Consider the following 20247-nt stretch of genomic DNA (forward strand, 5'->3'; position numbering starts at 1 on the left):
ATACATAAACTGAGAAGTGTTTTATTGAACAGCAGACTCTCCCTCCTGGTCTAAAATTTGACATTTAAGAAGTATCAATATTTTAGCCATCATTTTAGACTTTAAATTTTCCCACAGACTAATTTTAAAATTTTCTGCCTAATTTATTTCAGTGTTCAGTCCACTGCTATAGTTAAATATGAGTGGGAGAGATCTATTTGACACCCCCCACTGCAGGGTGAGGGGACCGCACACGGCCCCTGCAGGAGGCACGAGGCTTGGGCCATCACGCTGGGCCATAAGGTTTCCCTAAAGTCTTCATGGAAGATTTGTGAGAGATAATGAGTTAACATTTGCAGAGCTCTTTTGCTAAAGTGTAATTGATGTTTGAATTTTTATACACCAAACACAGTATCTACCCCTGAAAGCTTAGTAAGAATATTTAGCACACATGTATGTGCCAGATGGATTGTAATGACAGTTGATAGGCCTCTCCTAACCCTTGAGTTCTGTTGTCAAAAATCTGCACATCAAAACAACTCTAATTTTTACAAGATTTATTGGATAAAAGATTCGGGTACATGTTGAAAAATCTACTATCCAGATAAGACTGTAAATTAATGTTATATAAGATAAGACTTAATTAGGGGTTTATGTAAGAATATTCTTAGCACGCCTTAGAGAAATATCAGTAGATAAATTTTGAAAAAATATAACATTTCCTTGATCCTACATATTTTTCTCTACATAAGTGAATTTTTATGAAAAATATGTGGAGTATGATGCAAGACACTCAGAAATTATTCTTAAAAGCTCAAGGATATGTGAAGATGAAAGCAGAAACACATCATAATACAAATAATCATCACCCAGAAGAATGTTCTTGTACTTGAGATAATGGTAACAAAAAATTTTAAAACATAGGAAATTTAGGTAGCAAATAAAATTAATAGTCTGATGTTTTGTGACATCATTATTATCGGAACCCTCTAGGAATACTTACTCTGGGTGAAAATGATAGCTGCAAATCCATGATAAAGGGACAGGTGGCCCCACCAATTATAAATTCCCCAAGATTGTAAATGTATATTTTTTATCATCTCATGTCAAAATATTCGTTTTAATATTCAAACATTTTACCACATAATAAGCTGTAACCATATGTTTATTGTTATATTATATTACTATAACATTAATAAATATTTACAGAGCCACAGTGTATCGTAGATGCATTCAAAATGGTAGCTCTCAGTTTGATTTTCATTGGAAATCTTAAGTGCCTCCGAAACTGATGTTAGATAATGTTATATTTGTTATACATTGATAAGAGCCAAGGAGTTTAAATTTTTAAGACTGACGCCCCCTTTTTAACTCATGTTGTTTTATTTATTTTCCCCAATTGCATGAATTAAAGATAGAGTGTTATCTCAGCTTTGAATTCTTTAGCCCGATGTCGCAGCTTTTGCTTTATTTGTATGTGAATTCAGTCTTTAATAAAGATGAGCTCTGCTGAACTTTCCGTTAATGAGAGACACTTAGGTACACATCTCTTTATAAACGATTTGGTGGTACCAGGAAAATTCAGAGATGTTGCTAGTCGATTAATAATTAATATAGCAAGCTGTGTGGTTGATTTATCAGAAGTTCTATAATCTCTAAAAACATAACACTATCTCTGAAAATTGGATCCTGTACAATTGAATTGACAGTCATCGGGTGAAAAAAAAATAGTAAGACTCTGGACTCATACTTTTTCTGTTAGTGTTACATGAGTATTTATCCTTCTGTGACAGCTGAGACTAGACCAGCCACACATTCAGGAGACAGGAGGTTGCAGATGAGGCACTGACTTGTCAGTTTCATGTGGCCGGAGACAGTCTCTGGTGAGCCTCCTCGGCTGGAACCAGGAGGAACTTTTGCTAGTTTGGTACTGACCTGGTGACCTCTTTTCAGTGTTCTTTGGCTTCCTTACTCAGCTCATGATAATGAAGCCCAAAGCTCAGCTGTTGACTTTTCTTTCTCCCTATGTTTAGGCGGATAGCTTCTCGGTATTATCAGTTTCAGTGCACATTTCCGCATGTATAGGACTCTAACCAAACCAGACTGAACAAAGGTGTTTCTCCTTGTGATCAGTGTCTGAACCTTCTTTATGGGGGCTTCCTGAGAGTGTGAGTGGGGTTCTCTTACAGCCTCCTGCTGTCGAGTGCATACCCAAAGGGCTGGCGGGACACTGTTAGTGCTGACCATTATCCTAAACTCAGACTAACAGTATGTTTCCATCATTTCTGCTTTTGTCATGATCACGTTTTCTGAAAGCATTGTGTAATGTCCCAACTTCTAATTTTTCTGTGGGAAAATAGTGTTGCAGTTTGCCACCTCGTTTGTAGGCGTCTGTGATTATCTCTCACTAGACATTTGGAGCACATATGAATTCCACATCATGAAACTTCAACCCTCATGCGATCTTTGTTTGTTGACTGAATTAAGTTGCAAAAGGAATATTTTCCCTTTTACTTTTTTCTAACTAGTAATGAGTGCACTGTTGAAATGACTCTCGGTTTCTCTCTACAGCTTCTTAAGCCTAATGTATTATAGCCCATGTAATAACCTGAAACACTGGACAGCTTGAACCTCTGTAACACCCCTGAATGTCTTTTACAGCCTTTGTCTAGGTTTGAACTTTCCAAATTATGTATTTCAGACGTTGAGAAAGAAGGGCCTTAATGGCTGTGACAGCCCAGATCCCGATGCGGACGATTCAGTAGGTCACAGCCCTGAGTCTGAGGACAAGTACAGGAAAATTAACGAAGATATTGATCTAATGATCAGCAGGCAAAGATTGTGTGTAAGTACTCCAAACACCCTTCATTTTTTTTACTCTTGATATTTCTCTGAACCTGGCAGGCCTTGAACAAGAAAGAAAACAAAGGCTGTGAAAGCCCCGATCCCGACTCCTCTTATGCACTCACCCCACGCACTGAAGAAAAATACAAAAAAATTAATGAAGAATTTGATAATATGATCAAGAGCCATAAAATTCCTGTAAGTACCAAAGGTAGATGGCTGGTCTGCTGATAACTGCTGCAGTAACATACCTTAACCCTTTCAGTGAGGGCTTTCCCTAAGAAACAGTGCAAAGCCAAACCCAGAAAAGAGCCATCTCACCCGCGGGCAGTCCCTTCAGAAAGCAAAACTGAGGGCTGCTGCAGTTCACCTGAGGGAGTCACCATCCGAAGTTCATTCGGACGTAGCAGATTCACAGGAGGAAGAGAAAGATCTACAAGACACACCCTGAATTTACACAATCTCTTAAGCACGCAGTTCACACGAATCACCAAGCACTCCTCAAACACAGGAATCTCCTTCTGAACAAGGATTGACTGTAAAATATATGGATCTATTTTCACTGAGATCAGATACACGAGTGGAACCGCAGTTCTCTCATGTAAGCTGACGCTCATCACCCAGGAAAAAGCGTATTCCTGAGTGAAGCCTCAGCCCTCTCCCTAAACATGAGATTCAGCAGCAGCACTGAAGGGTTAAAGCTAATGCTCGCCGCAGGGAAACAGACTGCATGACAACCTAATGGTAAGATTTCAACATGTTTGTGTGCTGGGGTGATTTTAAAGCTTCATCAGAATATTCGCTTTGCCTACACCAACATTTTCCATGCTTTAACATTTGGCTAAATTTTGTCTTAACCAAGTCAAAAAATTCCTAACAATCAATCATATGCCTTGCCAGATATTTAAGAGAAATAACTGTGCATGTATTATTTTGTTTGCCCACATGTAAAGGGGGATGGGTACGGAGTTTTTATTCTATTCTGTCATCAGTCGAGTGATGTTCATTTTGTGACATAAAGTGATGCAACACAAGGTTCACACTCTTTCTGAGTAACAAATGTTAGTGTCTGAGCCCTCGCTGTATATAGGCTCCTCGGTAGGTAATTAATTCCTTTCTCAAAAAAGTCTATTTTTAATAAGTTAGCAAAACAGCCTAAACCTGGAGATTCAGAGAAGACTCTGCCCTGAAAACAGGCCTTAGCAATTACAAGTGCAGATATCTGAGGACAAAAACTCCAGGCCAGAGCCACAAGGGCACCCGCAAGATGAATTAATGCTTTACGCAAAGTGGGTGCACAGTCAGCCTGTGCTGAGCTAAACTGAACACTTTAAAACTTTCTTATAAAATATGTGCATATTAAACTTCCTATCCTCATTAATACAAATCTGCTTCTTTTGTTAAATGAAATAATGTCAGTAGGAATACTTTTGTTGAATCAGAATTATTGATTCACTGTGTCATGAAGGAACGCTAACTGCTGTAAATGCTTAAAGGTTTTATAAACCGAGTACTACATACAGCACTTCCACAGTGGGCACTGGATCACATGAAACATTTCCTCCCAGATGCAGTGATGCATTCTTGTTATACCAGAATTCTTAAATGGAATCCATTGGGATTTTATCTCCCCTAGAAGAAGGAAAGAAACAGCTCCTTTGGGCTGATTTTTTAGTTCTTATGGCCTGAGTTTCTCTTGCTATGTAGTACACTAGTTTAGAGCTGCTGGCACGTTTGTGAACGTAAGATTTTAAGGTGATGTACGTTAGGTGTCTCATGAGGAATCCGCAGCACAGTTAGGGAAAGGGCGGTGTGTGTAAGACTGCTGCTCACCCCCCCCACCATACACTGTGTGTGTGTGGAGCTTTAATCCCCAGAGTTCTGGGAGAATGCCATATTTGCACATTGGGTCATTTTCCCCATGCTTTAGGGGGAAAGAGGTGTGATGCATACCTGGATTCTCTCACCATATTTCATCCTGTCGTGTAAAGAGCTCAAAATCAGGATACATGATTTCTTAAGAGGTGCAGTGGTGTGCGGCAGGGGATGGAAAACCACATTAGAGTTTGCAGGCAGAGCCGTGAGAAGGAGCCACACAGCTCCAAGCGGTGCCTCCAAGTCTTCGTTTCTTCAGTAAGTGCTTCAGTCTCCACGATGAAAAGCCCAGTTTTCGCACATCGCTTTCAGTTGCTGGAAGTAAATTTTGTTGAAAGTTTCCACAGCTGCTAAAACATTTACAGCGGGGCAAGGACACTCTGCCCTTTGTGTGGAGAGAGTGTCTCCACCTCTTGAAAAACATTACAAGACTGTTTTTCTATTTCTAAGACCCAGGTTGAAGAGTTTCCCCCCTTTAAAATAGAAAATTTAATATTGCAGTCACCTGTTGGTACAATCGAATTTATGCCCATATTCCTCAATTACGTGAAATAATTCATGGATGATTTGGAATCTCGTCAACCAGCATTTCCTCATGTGAGGTTTGCCACGGTTCATGCTGGGCTTCACAGCAAGAAAAAACAGATCCATTTGAGGAACCAGAAATTAGGAAATGGGCTGCAGGAAGGAGGGGTGAATACAGGACCGGCTGAGAGTGAGTGGGAAGGGAGGAAGTGGAAATAGAGAGTACGTGGGTGTTTTCTTCAAATAATGGACTGTGACTGGGGAGAGAATACTGTAACCAGGTTCAAGGAGGGAGTTAAAAGGGAAAGCACTTGAGATGATTTATGTGCACAGGAGGAATGCTTGAAGGAAGGAAAAGGTGGAACACTTAAGTGCCATGGATATGGAATGGTGAGGCTCCTCAGGGAAGGGAAGGAGGCTGGATGGGACCAGGACCAGAAGGACTTGCAGATGTAGTGAAGACGGCAGGTGGGTAGAGTGAAGTTGAGTGGGTGGCCACCTCATGACCGCTCTCTTTATAACAAATTCAGCTTCTGTAGATGTTGAGGTGGGGGAGCAGGTGCTCCCGAGCGGACTGAGAATGGCTCTAGTGTAGACATTGTGAGGAACCGGGGATGGAGGGGCAGTGGGCAAGCACGGGAGGGGATTTGGATATCAGCAACCGGTGGTCACGAGTCATCAGGGACGTGTGATTCCTTTTTCTCTGCTAGTTTTCAGCAGCCGGGTTCATCAAAAATTAAGGCTGTCACTAGTGGCCCAAAAAAAGGGATTCAGTTCAGTCATTCACATTAAATAAAAGAAGCCCTATTAACTAAAAATATTTTATTAAAAATATTTTTATTTGACTTTTTATTGGACTTTTCCTTGTGGTAAGTTTGGGAAAATCGTGGGTTTTGGATAAGAGTTCAGATACCTTTCTGACCACGATGACTCACTTCGGTAACCATGATCAATTTGTTCAGGAATAGAAACTAAAAGCTTTTTAGCTCTCATGTCTGTATCTCTTAAAGCCAGAGCCAGTGTCGTGGGCATGTGACCTGTGCTGTCACACAGGGCTCTGCTGTCCTGGACCACACTAGGTTAAATGCTCTGCTGTCACCATTTTGAAATTCTTAATAATTTTTTTTACAAGGCACCCCACATTTTCATTTTGCCCTGAGCTCTGCAAATTATATAGTCAGTCCTACCTACAGCATTTTATTTAATCACCCTAAATTCCTTCTTCCTTCCTGTCTTGAGGGTTCTAAATTTTGGAGCCTGGCCCTGGAGATATTTGCAAGTTTGGAGTTTTTAATGACTTTTTGGCTTTCCTTTTTAGACAAAAATGTTAAAAACTTAGATGCTTTCAAGTTCCTTAATTTTAAAAAGTCAAGAAGAAAAAGAAAAAGAAAATTGCCATTTTCTTATAAACATTGGCATTCCCTAAAGCGTCCAGAGCTGATTGGTCTCTTAAGGGATGCAGCCACTTCAGGGCCCACGTGAGGTCAAGGGAGATTATATGACTTGCCTGTTTAACTTGCAATTTATTGCCTATCCTGGACTGCAACTGAGATTTCTGATATAAAGGCTAATGTTCTTTCTGATTCTCTGAGATACCTTCTCACTATGTGTGGTCATTTTTAAGCTTATACTTTGATTTCAAAATTATTTAGTCAGTTCCTGATACAGCTAAGGAAACAAAAGGTAGACTGCAAAGGATATTACCATGGTTTATGAATTATGAATTTTTGAAGTATGCTGTGATTCAGAATTCTATCTGATTGCCATTTAGCCAATCACAAGAGAGTTTTATGGTAATCACCATCAAATTGTTTACAGTCCAGAATGCTGGAAACTGAATAACTCTTGGGGATGATGGTCTGAAGAAGGGAGAAGTAGAGACACTTTTGCTGAATTAATTAGTAGATTGGTTCAGAATTTATTAAATAATTATTAGTAGTCCTCTTTCTTTCTGATGCGCATATAATCATAGGGGATGAGGGGTGGTATGGACTTTGCTCTCCACTGAGACAATCAATATTCTTTAGAATATTCAGGGGAAAAGTAGTTTTATAACAGATCTTCAGGTTCCCTGTAATAGTCAAACATTTATAAGTAGTAATAGTGAATACAAATAAAACATTACCAAAAGATAGCTTTAAAATACCAAATGTGAGTAAATAGGAATGAGAGGGGTCTTCCAGGCTTATTTTTTTCCCAAGCCCTCAGTCCCAGTTAGTAGGCATAAACATGCATTTTAACATCAGTGCTCAGCCACGTTCCATGAGAACCCACTTAATTCATTATGTTCGTGGTTCACAAATAATAAGCTACCAACATGCAGCCCATACTCACTTCACAGTATGATTTCTGACTTAAATGTTTTATTTCCATCCAAAAAGCTACACTGTGTTGTTCGGTGATTTAGTAGTAAAACCAACAGGCTCGGTCACTGGTTAGATGACCTTGGGCCGCTTAATTAATCTTACCGATTTAAAAAGGAAGAATTACATCTCTAGTGAAGGGACGTTGGAAGGGTTCGATGATATGTGTGTAAATTATATAGAACAGTGCCTGCTCAGTAAGTAGTAAGTTGTAAGCTTGTATTTTTGTGTTAGTATAATATCTTCCTAAAAATTCTTCTTTGAAGAAAAATATTGAATCACTATAATTAAAAAGTAGACTAGGCTGCATATTTACCTCATAGCAGAAGAGCTTCAGCACTTTGATGAAAGGGGACATTATTTGGCCAGCATCATAACTGATTTTACAAAAGTAGGAGAAGAAGAGCAAGGGGAAGAGGTCAGGGGATGGGTGGGGAGCAGGAGCAGTATTAAATAGAGCGGTCAAGGTGGGCCTCCTTGAGAAGGCCAGATTTTGAGCAGAAACTTGATGACAGTGATGGAGTTAACCATAGAAATGAGACAAGAATGAGGGCGGGAGGAGGAGGATGATAGGAAATCAGATCATGGAGCCTGGCGGAAACTGGAATTTATAGGGCCTTGTGGAACATTGGAAAAAGGTGGACTTTAACTCAAGTGAAATGGGAGCTCTCACAGGGTTTGGAATAGAGAATTACCATCATCTGACCTTTGCTTTTAGAGGATCTGATTGCTGCATTGAAAATAAAAAGGGGATCTGGGATAGAATCACATGACTAGTAGAGGTGACTGCAGGGGTCAAGGCAAGAGATGTCGGTTCAAATCAGGGTGGTAGCCGTTAAAGAGTAAGAGGTGTTTGTAGACTATGTTTGGAAGTTGAGCCAAAAGGATTTCCCAGTAGACTGGATGTGGGGTGTGGGAGAAAGAGAAGATACAGGGGTGACTCCAAGGACTTTATTCTTGTAGACAAAAGCATTGAGCTGTCATCAGCTGGAGATGGGAGAGGTGTGAGTGGACTAGACTGGAGTTGTTTTGAGATGTCAGACGTTTAAGTAGAAGTACTGAGGGGTTTAGCTGGATGTGCAAAAGTGGAATCAGGACAGAGATCTGAGCTGGAGGCAGAAAGGGTCTGTGGTTCTCTCACCTTCAGAGAGCAGAGTGAAGAGGAAGAACCAGCAGCAAAGGCTGAGGAGGAGCAGCCATCGAAATAAGAGTGAAGTTCATGGCCACGGAAGGGAAGGAAGTTTATCAAGGAGAGATCAGCTGTGTCCCAGTTCAGGACTGAGAAGTTACCATTGGATTTAGCAACCTGAAGGTTATCAACAACTAAGACATGAGCATTTTCAGTGAAGTGATGAGGAATAACTTTTTAATGGAGTGAGTTGAGAGAAAGCAGTGTGTTGTATTTACATCCCAAGTCACAAGTGCAGAAGTGTCATTGGTGATGTGATTTTCCAAAGTGGTGAATAATTTTTAATAAAGTTCCTTAGACAAACAAAGTAGAACATTCCCTCAACCTGCATTCTGGGAGTTTCAGTGAATAGTAAAATCTATGTTTTAGAGTATAAAAAATACCTTGTGTTTGCGGAACAAAGTTAGTTATGACTCAGATCATTATTAAAGAGGTTTTTTTTCACACACATGTATGTCCAGTGAAGCATTTGAAGGTCAGATGATGTAAGAGACAATTCTTTGTTGAATGTAGAAGCATCCCACAGATAATACAGCACACCTACCCATCCACCTGGAAAATGCCAGCCATACTCCCTAATCATTGTGACACCCCCAGATTTCCAAAATGCTCCCGATAGGAGAGATAGTCCACCCATGTAGGGTACCACTATTCTAGATTAAGAGCGTCACTGTCAGGGCTCCAGTGGGAAACAGATGGGAAACTCAAAAGGGCAATCAGAGTTCAGTAAAGGGACTTTTTACAGATGAACAGAGTTCAGGGAAACCTGAAGGAGTAGTGAAGCACATTTGGGTGTACAGCCTGGAAGCTGTTACCACATCTAGGTCTGAAGGAGCAAGAAGAGGAGGGAGAAGTTACTGGAGCACAGCAAGATCTATGTCTGCAGGAAAGAGGACCGACCCCCAAAGGGGTGTGACCCTCACTAAGGGAATGCAGCCTCTGTCATCCTGTGATCCAGCAAGAAGGATGCTACAGTAGGAAAATACTCTGACCTCTCTTTCGTACTCTGTCCTTCCACAAGTGCCTCCACTGGCCTCAGTAAAGCCAGCGGGCAGGGGAGCCTGGTGGATGCAGTCTGGAGGGTCAGCCTCCCGGCCCAAGCAGCGAAGAGGGTGGAGAGAGGTTTTGGAGGGGCAAATGAGGTTGCTTTACTTTGTTTTCTTAGGTATGCTGGAATAATTCTTATTTGGCCTTTTAATAAAGGAATACAGTATTTTATTGATCCTGTAGACATTTATTATACAGCATACTATCTTTTGTTGTTTAAAAGGCTCTGAGAATCTGGGGATATAGTCATTCTTTGATTTCTTATCAAACATTTGTTTTTCATTATATCATGGTGTTTGTCCAAAATTATTTTTGTTACCCTATTTACAAAAGATAAAGCCTAATAAAGTATGACTCTGTTCATACAGCACTTGAACGTTTTTTTTTTCCCCTCTAAAACAATGAAGAATCAAAGACATGGCAATGAATAGAGTTCTGACACATTTGCTCTTGTTAGTATCACCACGCCCAGGTCATGGAAGAAAAGAAAAAATAGGAAGAATAAAGAATAAGGGAGCAGAGACATAAACAGAGATAGTATTTTAGTTATCCCCAGGATAAACATGGGACTCTTGCAAATCACGACATATGACACAGGTCAGCCAATCAACCAGTACAAGAAACTTGATGTTAGGATGACAGGAGAAAAACAGTAAAGGAGAAAACTTTGGGCCACATGCACAGATGCATTTAAATTTGCACGATGGCTTATTAGAGAATCCCCAAGAGAATATTCTGTATCAACCCTGTGTCTAATATATATATTAGATTCACACACATAAATATTTACTCATGCATATATCCATTTTATATTAAGAATGCTGTATTTTCTGACACCCTGTGAATCCTCTGGCAATATATTCCAACAGTATTTTCATTTATAATGTTAAAAACAAAAAAAGGGGGAGAGAGAATTACAACTATGATTATCTAGCTAGTGCAAGGAGAAAAATAAACATTATTTGGCTTAAATGGCCAAAATAATACTGAAAATCAATCACTGAGACCTGAATTACTCTGATTAGGCATCCACACAGACACAGTTCACTAGCTGTCTGCCCACTCTCTCATTTGAGATTGAGGTCTTACCATCTGTCAGTGTCAGTATATCCCAAACTGTGAAGTGTAACATATATTCTGAACTATCATTTTAAAATATGAATTATTGAATGATACATGCTCTTTTGAATCCTGTATCTTAAAATGTCTATTATCTTTAGAGCTACTTTCGAAAGACAGATTTTTAAAAAATAATAATTAAAGTATATGTGCTATTCACATGCCTGGAGATGATTTTATATCATTAAACTTCTGCATAAATATGCTTCAATAAGCAATTAAACCGAAGGCTCCGGTTTGCATTTTAATCCTTTTTCTCTGCGAAGTCATCACAATCATGTACCTTTGATCTTGCAGTCATTTCTGGCACCAGATTCAGATATCACAAATGAACAATTACTACTTAATAGAATGGAATTCGGAGACAATGGAGTCTAATGAAATGGGGCTTTGTTTTAAACAAAAGTGAAACGTTTTCTAATAGTTGCAAAGAGAGAGTTCTAAGCACATTAAAGAAATCAATTTATGATCTGAACATCTTGAGAGCTCTTCTTAATGGTCTTCTAGATACCAAGCAGTTTGGAATTTGAAATTTCTCTTGGAAATGTAAAGGCTGTCTGTACTTGAAGGGCTCTGCTTCTATTCTTTTTTTTTTTTTTTCACCCTTGCTTTTTTTTTTTTTTTTTACCTGCTCCTACAGGCTGTTCCACCTCCCAACTTTGAGATGCCGGTCTCCATCCCAGTGTCCAGCCACAACAGTTTGGTATACAGCAACCCTGTCAGCTCACTGGGAAACCCCAACCTTTTGCCACTGGCCCACCCTTCTCTGCAGAGGAATAGTATGTCTCCTGGTGTAACACATCGACCTCCAAGTGCAGGTAACACAGGTACGTCCTTATCAGAATGCAGGGCTAACAGATCCTCGGGAAGAGCCAGTCTTGGCAAAGAGGCTGTTTTACCTATGAGAAGTTGAGTTCCAGTTTTCCTTTTGTTATGTTTCTTCATTGCTTAATGCCCACCCTGACTAGGTCTTCTAGAGATAAAGCCTAACACTGCTAGCATATCTTTTGAAATCTTTCATAATCTGCAGTTTATCTGTTCAGCCTATCTGTCACCAGTCCTCATGTGGTTACATCTTAACCACATCTTTCCTCAAACAGAACGTCACATACTCTGTCTCCATGCCTTTGCTTCTGCTCTTCTCCTGCCTAAAATACCATTTTCCCTCTTCCTCCTGGCCATACAACACCTCTTCCATGAAACCTGCCCTTGTGTTCTCTGATAGCATTTATCTCATTTAGTTACTTATTATTTTGGTCCATTTTTATTTGTTTTTTACAGTGACATTGCAGAGGATTTAAGGCAGAAAGGAAATGTGATGGGACAGCATAATTTATAAGTGTGAACTAAAAACAAAACTGTCAGAAATGAAGTTAAGAACACATCATAAGGACATGTACACCTGCCACAAATTTGTGTCTACACTTTTTGGACATCCTTATGGTTATACAATGTACAGTGTCCCAGAGAAAAGATACTGTTCCTCAGGAGAAGTTTAACCATTCTTAGAACTCAAATCAAGCAAAACACAATTATGATGTGCTATACTGACTATGTGTCATTTCCCCACTGAACTTAAAGAATCTTGAAGGGAAGAATGTCTCTTGATTTGCCAGGCTCACAGTAGGAACTAAGTAAATGTGTGTTGAATGTAACTAAACAATTCCTTCATTTTTCTAAAAAAGCACCCCAAATCATTGTATTTCTAAATCGTATGCAGCCAATCATTATATATTCAAGTTTTATTTTTTAAAAAAGCACTTCATAGGAAAATTTTAATATCTCTTAGACACACTTAACTATATTAAAAACAGTTTATTCACAGAAGAATTTTTCCTTCAGAATACTTACATATCTGTCTTATAAGTAGAACTCAACATGTATTACTTTTTAGTACAGGAACTTCATGGAGAAAATACAATCAAAATAAGCCACATTGCAAAAAATTCTTGATGAATCTGAGAGATGTGTATAAAGGACTTCATTATGTCATTCTTTCTACTTTTGAATATGATTGAAAATTTTCATAAGCATTTTCAAGAACCATACATATTCCTTTCAGATCATACACAAATGCTGTTGAATGTCCTATTTAATGAATTTATGCTCATTTATTTTTTTTAAATCTCATACTTTATTTCCAAAATACTATTTGATTGGCAATAATAAACATTTTCTTAAAATGTAATGAACATTTTCTTCTAATTCTAAACCCAGAACCAAATAATAATTATAAAATATCACTTATTTCAATTAGAAAATAATCTAGATGATATTCCATTCTTTTGGCTAAATTTTGTTCCTAAAAAAATAAAAATAATGATCATATTCAGTATCTTTTTGTAATATCCCAACTTTCATAAATAAACATTGCCAAATTTTGATGTACTTTCTAAAGTTAGCCATGCATAAGTATATGTTTCTAAATTTGTAGGCAGTAAAACCTATAAATAAAATCAGTAAATAAAATTTGGGTAGTAAATGAGATCATTCACCGTAGGAAGATTCATGAAATGACCAAAGTTCTGAACAGTTAGCATTGCACATTAGCGTTATAAAATATATTTACAAAGAATTAAACATCGAATATATTGTTATTTGAGCACATAGTAAACCTTATTATTTTACTTTTAAGACAATACCCTCTTTTGAAACACTCACTTGAAAATAATAAAAATTTAGAGACCATTCAAAGACTAGGTTTTTTAAATGTACCCTTTCTTAGAAAAAAAAAAGATTCTGCAAAATGTCAGTGACAGAATGTATTTTTAATGTTTGCGCACAGCATGTCACAGTGAAACAAATGTCAGCTATCCCACTTAGGTGATATTTTACAAATTTAGGACTCTTAGGCAAGGACAAAACACTGAGGTTGCTAAAGGTAAAGTGCATTGTTCTGTGAGCCTTTGGTCTTTCTCCTGTTGACCTTCCTCTTTCATCCACAGGTGGTCTGATGGGTGGAGACCTCACATCCGGTGCAGGCACCAGTGCAGGTGAGTGGAGACTTCATACTGCAACATGCATCACTGTTTAAGGTTCCTTTACTGGGTAATTTGCAGTCAGTCAGTCTTTCAAACAAAGTGAATTTGAGAGATCTGTGAGGCATGGGAAAATGACCCCAAGAATTTCTAAGGTACTTTTATGAAGCAGGAGTGATTGGATAGTAACTTAGAAGACAACTGTTTATTAACTAGACCATCCCTTAATAAAACTTCAACTAGACAACATAATCAAAATTGGGGGTTCTGATCAATTGAATCCTGGATGCCACCTCTGAAGACAAAAGTACCTTTAGTAAGCCTTGCCAGTCACGTTCTGTGTTAATCATTTCACATTGAATGTGAATGACATTCTACACGAAGAAAGACTGACCTCCTGTACATTTCTAAAGAAGAATACATACAGAAAAGGAAGGAGTGAGGATATAACCATTCAACAATATTGTTAATGAATAAAACCACATTTGGCATTAGGATGAGCTCTTAGAGAATGTGAATCCAGTGTACCTGCCAAATAGCCCCTTACATATATTCCAGCTCTTAAGAACTTCTTCCATTCCAGTATGTCATAGCCACACTTCTCCAGGGTTCCATATGAATTCATATTATTGTGATTATTGAGATATTTATGTCATTTTCAGTGCAGAGGTAAGACAGCACAGTACTTTTTATTGCTAACTGCAGTTCACTATTGGCATAACAAGTAACCATGGTAATTCCTGCAGCTGGAACATGCTATACATTTAAAATAGTAGCAGGCAGGCATGACTAACACAAGGTTATGTTTGAAATGTCAAAAAAAAAATTCAAGTTTATTGAAATATCTATGGACAGCCTAATTAAAATATTTTGCCAGGTTCAAATATAATGGCCTGCTAATTATAAGAAAGAAGATAAAAAATTGGCGTATAAAAACATTTTTATAAATATATCCATTTGGGGGTAATGTTTCTTGCTTCTGATGTTGGCTCTCACTAATTCAGTGAAGAAGTATTAGAACATCACGGTGAATTAACAAACAGAATCAATGGCACTAGCTTATTTTATATAGCTTTTGAAAATTAGAGTCAAATTAATGAGTAAACTGAGTATGCTCTTTTGCTGGACATTGAAACAAAGTGTTTGGTTTTTTTCCCTCAAAAAATACTTTGTGCTTTGTAGCCTGAAAATTACAGAACCAGATCAAAGCTAGACCAGTAGGTCTTGGATTCAAGTCTCTGCCAAACACTATGTTTTAGAGAGGATGTTGGGGACTGACAGTTGGGTTGTCACAAAGACCAAGAAAAAAGATAAATAAGAAAAATGGTTTAGATGTTACGATACTTTATCCAGTATCTCGATGTATCAGTTTGTTTGCTCTCATGGGAACTTCCAGTAGTGGTGGTGAAAGTTATTAGAAGTAGTAAAAGGAAAAAACACATGGAGTTGAGAGTGGGGAAGGGTTATTCCTCTTTGATCAAAGTGGCTTTTTGTTACTGCTAAATAGCTGGAATGCTTTAGAATTCTATACTGAAAATAAGTGGTGGTGTTCAATTATGATGTCATTGTCAATTCCCTGACAGTCTGCTAAGGTTAAATGGCCCTCCAGGGACAAAAACAATCTTGTAAGCATAAAAGTTAGCCGCACATAGGCTACAGCGTCATCGAACTAAAAAAAAATCTTCTGAGCTTAGCAAATTCATCCCCCTACTTCAAGACCTCTGCCATAGGCACGAGAATCTTGTACTTCAAAAGTAGAAACAAATGAAAAGAAAGACACTCAGTGGCTCCATCCTGATGATAATAAACATTATCTCTTGATGATTACATCTTATATCCAGGAGAGTGTATAATTTTCACAGTTTCTATACAGTTGTGAAAGAGTTGCTTCCCCACTTTTTAAAAATAGAGGAAGAAGTCCTTTCTAACTCTGGTTCCTCAGAACACCTGTTGCAGATGCCACTGAGTCTTGAGCTGAGCTGTTGTGTCCTGCTCACAGGCCCAGCCGTCCTCCCCCTCCTCATGCCAGCCAGTATCATATGTCGAAGCTGAATATATCGGTGCTGATGTCAGAGAGTCACATAACACCAGGGGAAACAAGGCCAGCCAGAATGTCTCTCCATTTTCAGGAAAGAAAACTAAAGCAAAATAGCCAAAAGATATCTTCCAAATTTTGAATATTGTCACTGAAATTCAAGGTCTGAGAGAAAGTTAGAAACCCTGAGGTCAAGTAGCAAGAGTCTGCAATTAAATTAAATACTTTTCAGTCTGTAATTTTCCTCAAAATCTAATCATCACAACTTGTAAAATGGGTATAGTCTCATGAGGGAAGGATGTCAGTTTGACATTTATTATGTTCTTAGAAATACCAGGAGGCCAAAGAGGTAAGCAACCTCTCTTTTACTCAGCTTGATAAAGTGTAACATCTCTCCCATCCATTCCCTGCCCTCTCCCTCTCCCTCATCCCATCATCCAGTGAATTGAATCATTAAGTCTTACCAACTCTGCCTCCAAGGTATTTCCTAAACCTACCCCTTTCTCTCCATTCCTCTCCCACTGCCCTGGTTCAGGCTCATAGCAACACCCTGGGATTATTTCCAGAGCCCTAATTCTTCTCCCAGCTTCACACTCTGGTGTCCCACTCCAGTCTCCCCATGACTCATTAGTCTTTCTCAAAGCCTTACACTACTCGTAGGTCATCATTCACATGTTTAAAATCCAACAATGGCTTCCCAACTCTTTCAGAATTAACCATGAGCCTCATCTCTGGCCCATCCCTACTCTCTGGTCTTCAACCTTCTTGCCTTCCGCCAGTGCCGTCAAGGACCCTGCATTCCAACTCTAACAAAAGCAAACATTTTAAATGGCTCTGACTTTGTGATTTACAACAACTAATTCATTTATTTGCATAGCAGTCCTTTAAAGTAGATATTGATAGTTTGCCCTTTCTATAGCTGGGGGCACTGAGGCACAGAAAGTTTAAGTAACTGCACGAGGTGTAACCCAGGCAATCTGTCTCCAGAGTCTGAGCTCTCAACTGCTTTGTGCCGCCACTTTCCAAACAGGGAGGGTCAGGGCTGCTTGCCTTTGTTCATGAGTTCCTAGCGATCTCCTGCTTCATGCTACTGAACACTCCTTGTCATCCCTCAGAATTCAGTTCAACCACTCAGTTCTGACATTCTGACTCTTCTAGAAGGAATTATGCACCTCTCCTTAGTTCTCTTATGGCAGCTTGTTGTCTATATTGTTTATCTCAATCCATTGCAATTGCAATGCCTAGGCTCACATCTCTCTCCTGAACTCTCAGCCCTCTGGGGCCAAACTGTGTCTTATTCAGTTGTATTCCCAGATCAAGATGTAAGAGAGGACACAGCAGATACTCAGTAAATTTTTGTTAGCTGAATAAAGGAAAAGTTGATTTTCTAGACATAAATTTTTAATACTGTTGATGTAAAAAGAAAGAACACTACAAAGAAATAATGTAATTTTAAATTCACAAAGATATACTGTTGATCTGTAATTCACAAAAAATAATGTATTCTACTACTGTAAACAGTGAATAGCAAATTAATTATTTGATTAAATGGCTGAGCACTATTGACCAATAAAGTAAAGCTTTACTAACTTCTCTAATGTACTTAGTGGAAGATCTAAAGAGCTGATAAATAGCAGTAAATGCAATGTGGGTTGGTCCCTTAGACCATCACAAATCCTTTCTTAAAATAATGAACCTCTTATCACTGAAGTTGAAGTCATTTCAAAGATGAAGGCAAGTGGTAATAAAGAAGAAAGAGGATGGGGTTGTACTCTTGGTATAAGGAAAATACACACCAAGTCGTTACAGAACATTAGTAACAGTGGCATTTGTAGGTTTCAGTTGACACTTATTCATCCACTCTTTAAACCTTTCCTCTCAGCAACTAAAATGATACAGCACTGCTTTTAAAACTACATTGGTCATGTCTCCGTACATTGAAGCCTTTAACATGCTAATCTTAGCGGTTGTTGATGCTTGTAGGATCAAGTTCAGCTGAGTTTTTGTAATCATGAGACTTATAGAAATAACCATTAGCACAGCAATGCCTTGTGTTGGACTATTCACTTTTCTTCTAGTACCCTTTGTTTTCTCTTTGATAACGTAGTTGCTTTCTGTTGAGGACAAAGTACCAGTGTGCTCAAGGATATACTATTTCATAATTGAGACCAAAAAAAAAAGGTAGGAGAGAGAAAGGAAAACTCTTTAGGAATCTCTTTGAAAAATTTAGGAAAATTTATAATCTACATGGCTATTTGACAATAAGGCAAAGAAGATTTATGCATATTGGTTGATAATTTTAATTGGCATTTATTGTAAATTAGAAATAATTTTATATAAAGAGAAACTGACAGCTGTTTCCTTATTTTGATTGTTAATTGTTTACTATTGTATGCATTTGGTTGTCAAGCATTGTCATTTCCAGAATGCTTAATTTATATCAGCTAAATTCAGAGACTTGGTAGTGGCAGTGTACTGGGGACCACTGCACAGCGGCTGAACAAGGAAACCAGGCTTCCAGACTCTGAAAAGACTCCATCCAGCAAGACCTTGGACCTTGACTTTGAACCTCTGAACAAAGGACTCACATTAGGAATAAGACACAGAAATCTTTAGAGTCCGTTTACATGCAATGTTTTATGATCATATAATCATAAAACTTTACTAACATGATTTTTTGTAATTCATTTAGCATTGAAAAAGAAAAATTTAGCATATTATAAAATTGAAGTAAATGAGAAGAGAGAAAAAAATCATTGTTCAGCTATTCTGTACCAGTACCATTGCTTTGGAAGTATTTGTTTTGCGAATACTTATCAAAAATTTCTTGGCTGACTTTCTTATCAAACAGACTTCTCTGCAGGTCTTACTCAATGATTTAAAATATCAGTGAAGTGATTAAAACTTCAGTTTAAAAGAATTGGCTTTAACAAGTTTTTAAGATTTTTGTCGCTTAACAAAACACAAATTCAGGTTGCAGTATTCAAGAAAGGGAGAGTACTACCATGTATAAAGCTACTCTAAAATAAGAAAACTATTTTTGTTAGTATAAAAATATGATTTTGTATTACTTCTAAAAAAAATTATTAAGCAGCAAGCGAAAAGAATCTAAGTTACAGTCTTTAAAAAGTATTACTCTGTTAGTTTCAGTTGTTTGGAAAAAATTCTGAACTCATTTGCTGAATTACCTTGGGAGCTCATCCAAACATAAATAAGGATCCAACAGCATTGCTTTATTATTATCTATGAAATTCAGTAACAATGATATTTTTAACCCAAACCAAGGTTATCTAGATTTATTAAAGGAAAAAGAAAATACTTAGTGCTCTGGTTGGATGGTGTACAGCACGTGGGACTCAGCCACTGCCAAGAAAATCAGTGTCCACTTCCTATATATGAGACCTGGAAAATTGTAGATAAAGCAGTACCTTGGCACCATTCTCTAGGGGCCGGTGTTGAAGTGAGAGAGGCTGGTCGAAGAATGTTATAGGCTAAGTCAGGATATCATGGTCTCTTTTCAATCCCTTTAGTCTGGCTCAAGTCTTAAGGAGTTTGATTTCCAGGGGGAAAAATAAAATTTCAAATTATAACTTCCTAGAGAATGTTTTACCAGATTTTCGAGCCTTTCGTTATATCGTGATTTCTAACCTCACAAATTGCATCCTTTTTATCCCTGTCTTTCTATTGTATTCAGTAAAGCAATATATGAAAATCGGTCTTGGCACTCATATCCCATTGATTTCACTGAAGAGTGTGACTGATAATAAAACTTTGGTCCTTTTAATGCTAAATCAGATAGTTAACATTTCCTCCTAAAATAGTGGTTTTACTCAACATTTCTTTTTTTCTCTTAGCGCTTTTTTTCCTCGAACAGTATTCGTTTCTCTCTGCCCTGTTTTTGGCATCACTGTAAGGTTTTGCTTGGTGATAACACAGAAAAAAAAGCTCTTTTCAAAATCATCAGTGATATGAAACTGTGCATCAGTAGACAGCAGATCCTGATGGAGGGTTGTGGTTAAAAATCCCCTCTTTGGGAAATCAATTTTTTACCTACCAGGGACTTTTTGGTGCTTCCAGGCTGTTGGCCAAGAGTATAATTTTGCTGTTTTTAGACAAACCTTTGCCAGTCTTAAATTTTACAGTTAGACTTAGTATGTTTCACCTGAATTTCACTTCAAAGAGTATTTAGTCATGGAACAGTCTCATGTTTGAAAGATCAAATCAGATACATTCCTTTTGTTTACTTTATACCAAAGGAAACTATATTGTACCAAAACCTTGGCTAAGCGTTTC

General features: G+C 38.1%; 1 protein-coding gene and 1 long non-coding RNA gene across 20 annotated transcripts in view; one reads left to right on the forward strand and one right to left on the reverse strand.

Moving 5' to 3' along the window:
• Positions 1 to 20247, forward strand: part of MEF2C (myocyte enhancer factor 2C) — a 148333-nt gene that overhangs the window by 104739 nt on the left and 23347 nt on the right. For 14 of the 19 annotated variants that reach the window (XM_072958411.1, XM_072958412.1, XM_072958414.1 and 11 more), the window contains 3 exons: positions 2681 to 2824; positions 11582 to 11768; positions 13887 to 13934. In XM_072958411.1, coding sequence (XP_072814512.1) covers positions 2681 to 2824; positions 11582 to 11768; positions 13887 to 13934 — 379 coding nt within the window. Of the gene's footprint in view, positions 1 to 2680; positions 2825 to 2883; positions 3022 to 11581; positions 11769 to 13886; positions 13935 to 20247 lie in introns of all 19 variants that reach the window. The other 5 variants (XM_072958418.1, XM_072958419.1, XM_072958417.1 and 2 more) reach the window with 2 other exon arrangements.
• LOC140695635 (uncharacterized) lies at positions 13691 to 14322 on the reverse strand. Its single transcript, XR_012071338.1, has 2 exons — positions 14231 to 14322; positions 13691 to 14009 (listed from the first exon to the last, which is right to left on the reverse strand). It is a non-coding gene; the product is annotated as an uncharacterized lncRNA (long non-coding RNA).

The sequence above is a fragment of the Vicugna pacos genome, chromosome 3, assembly GCF_048564905.1.
Source record: "Vicugna pacos chromosome 3, VicPac4, whole genome shotgun sequence".
NCBI classification, from domain to species: Eukaryota; Metazoa; Chordata; class Mammalia; order Artiodactyla; family Camelidae; genus Vicugna; species Vicugna pacos.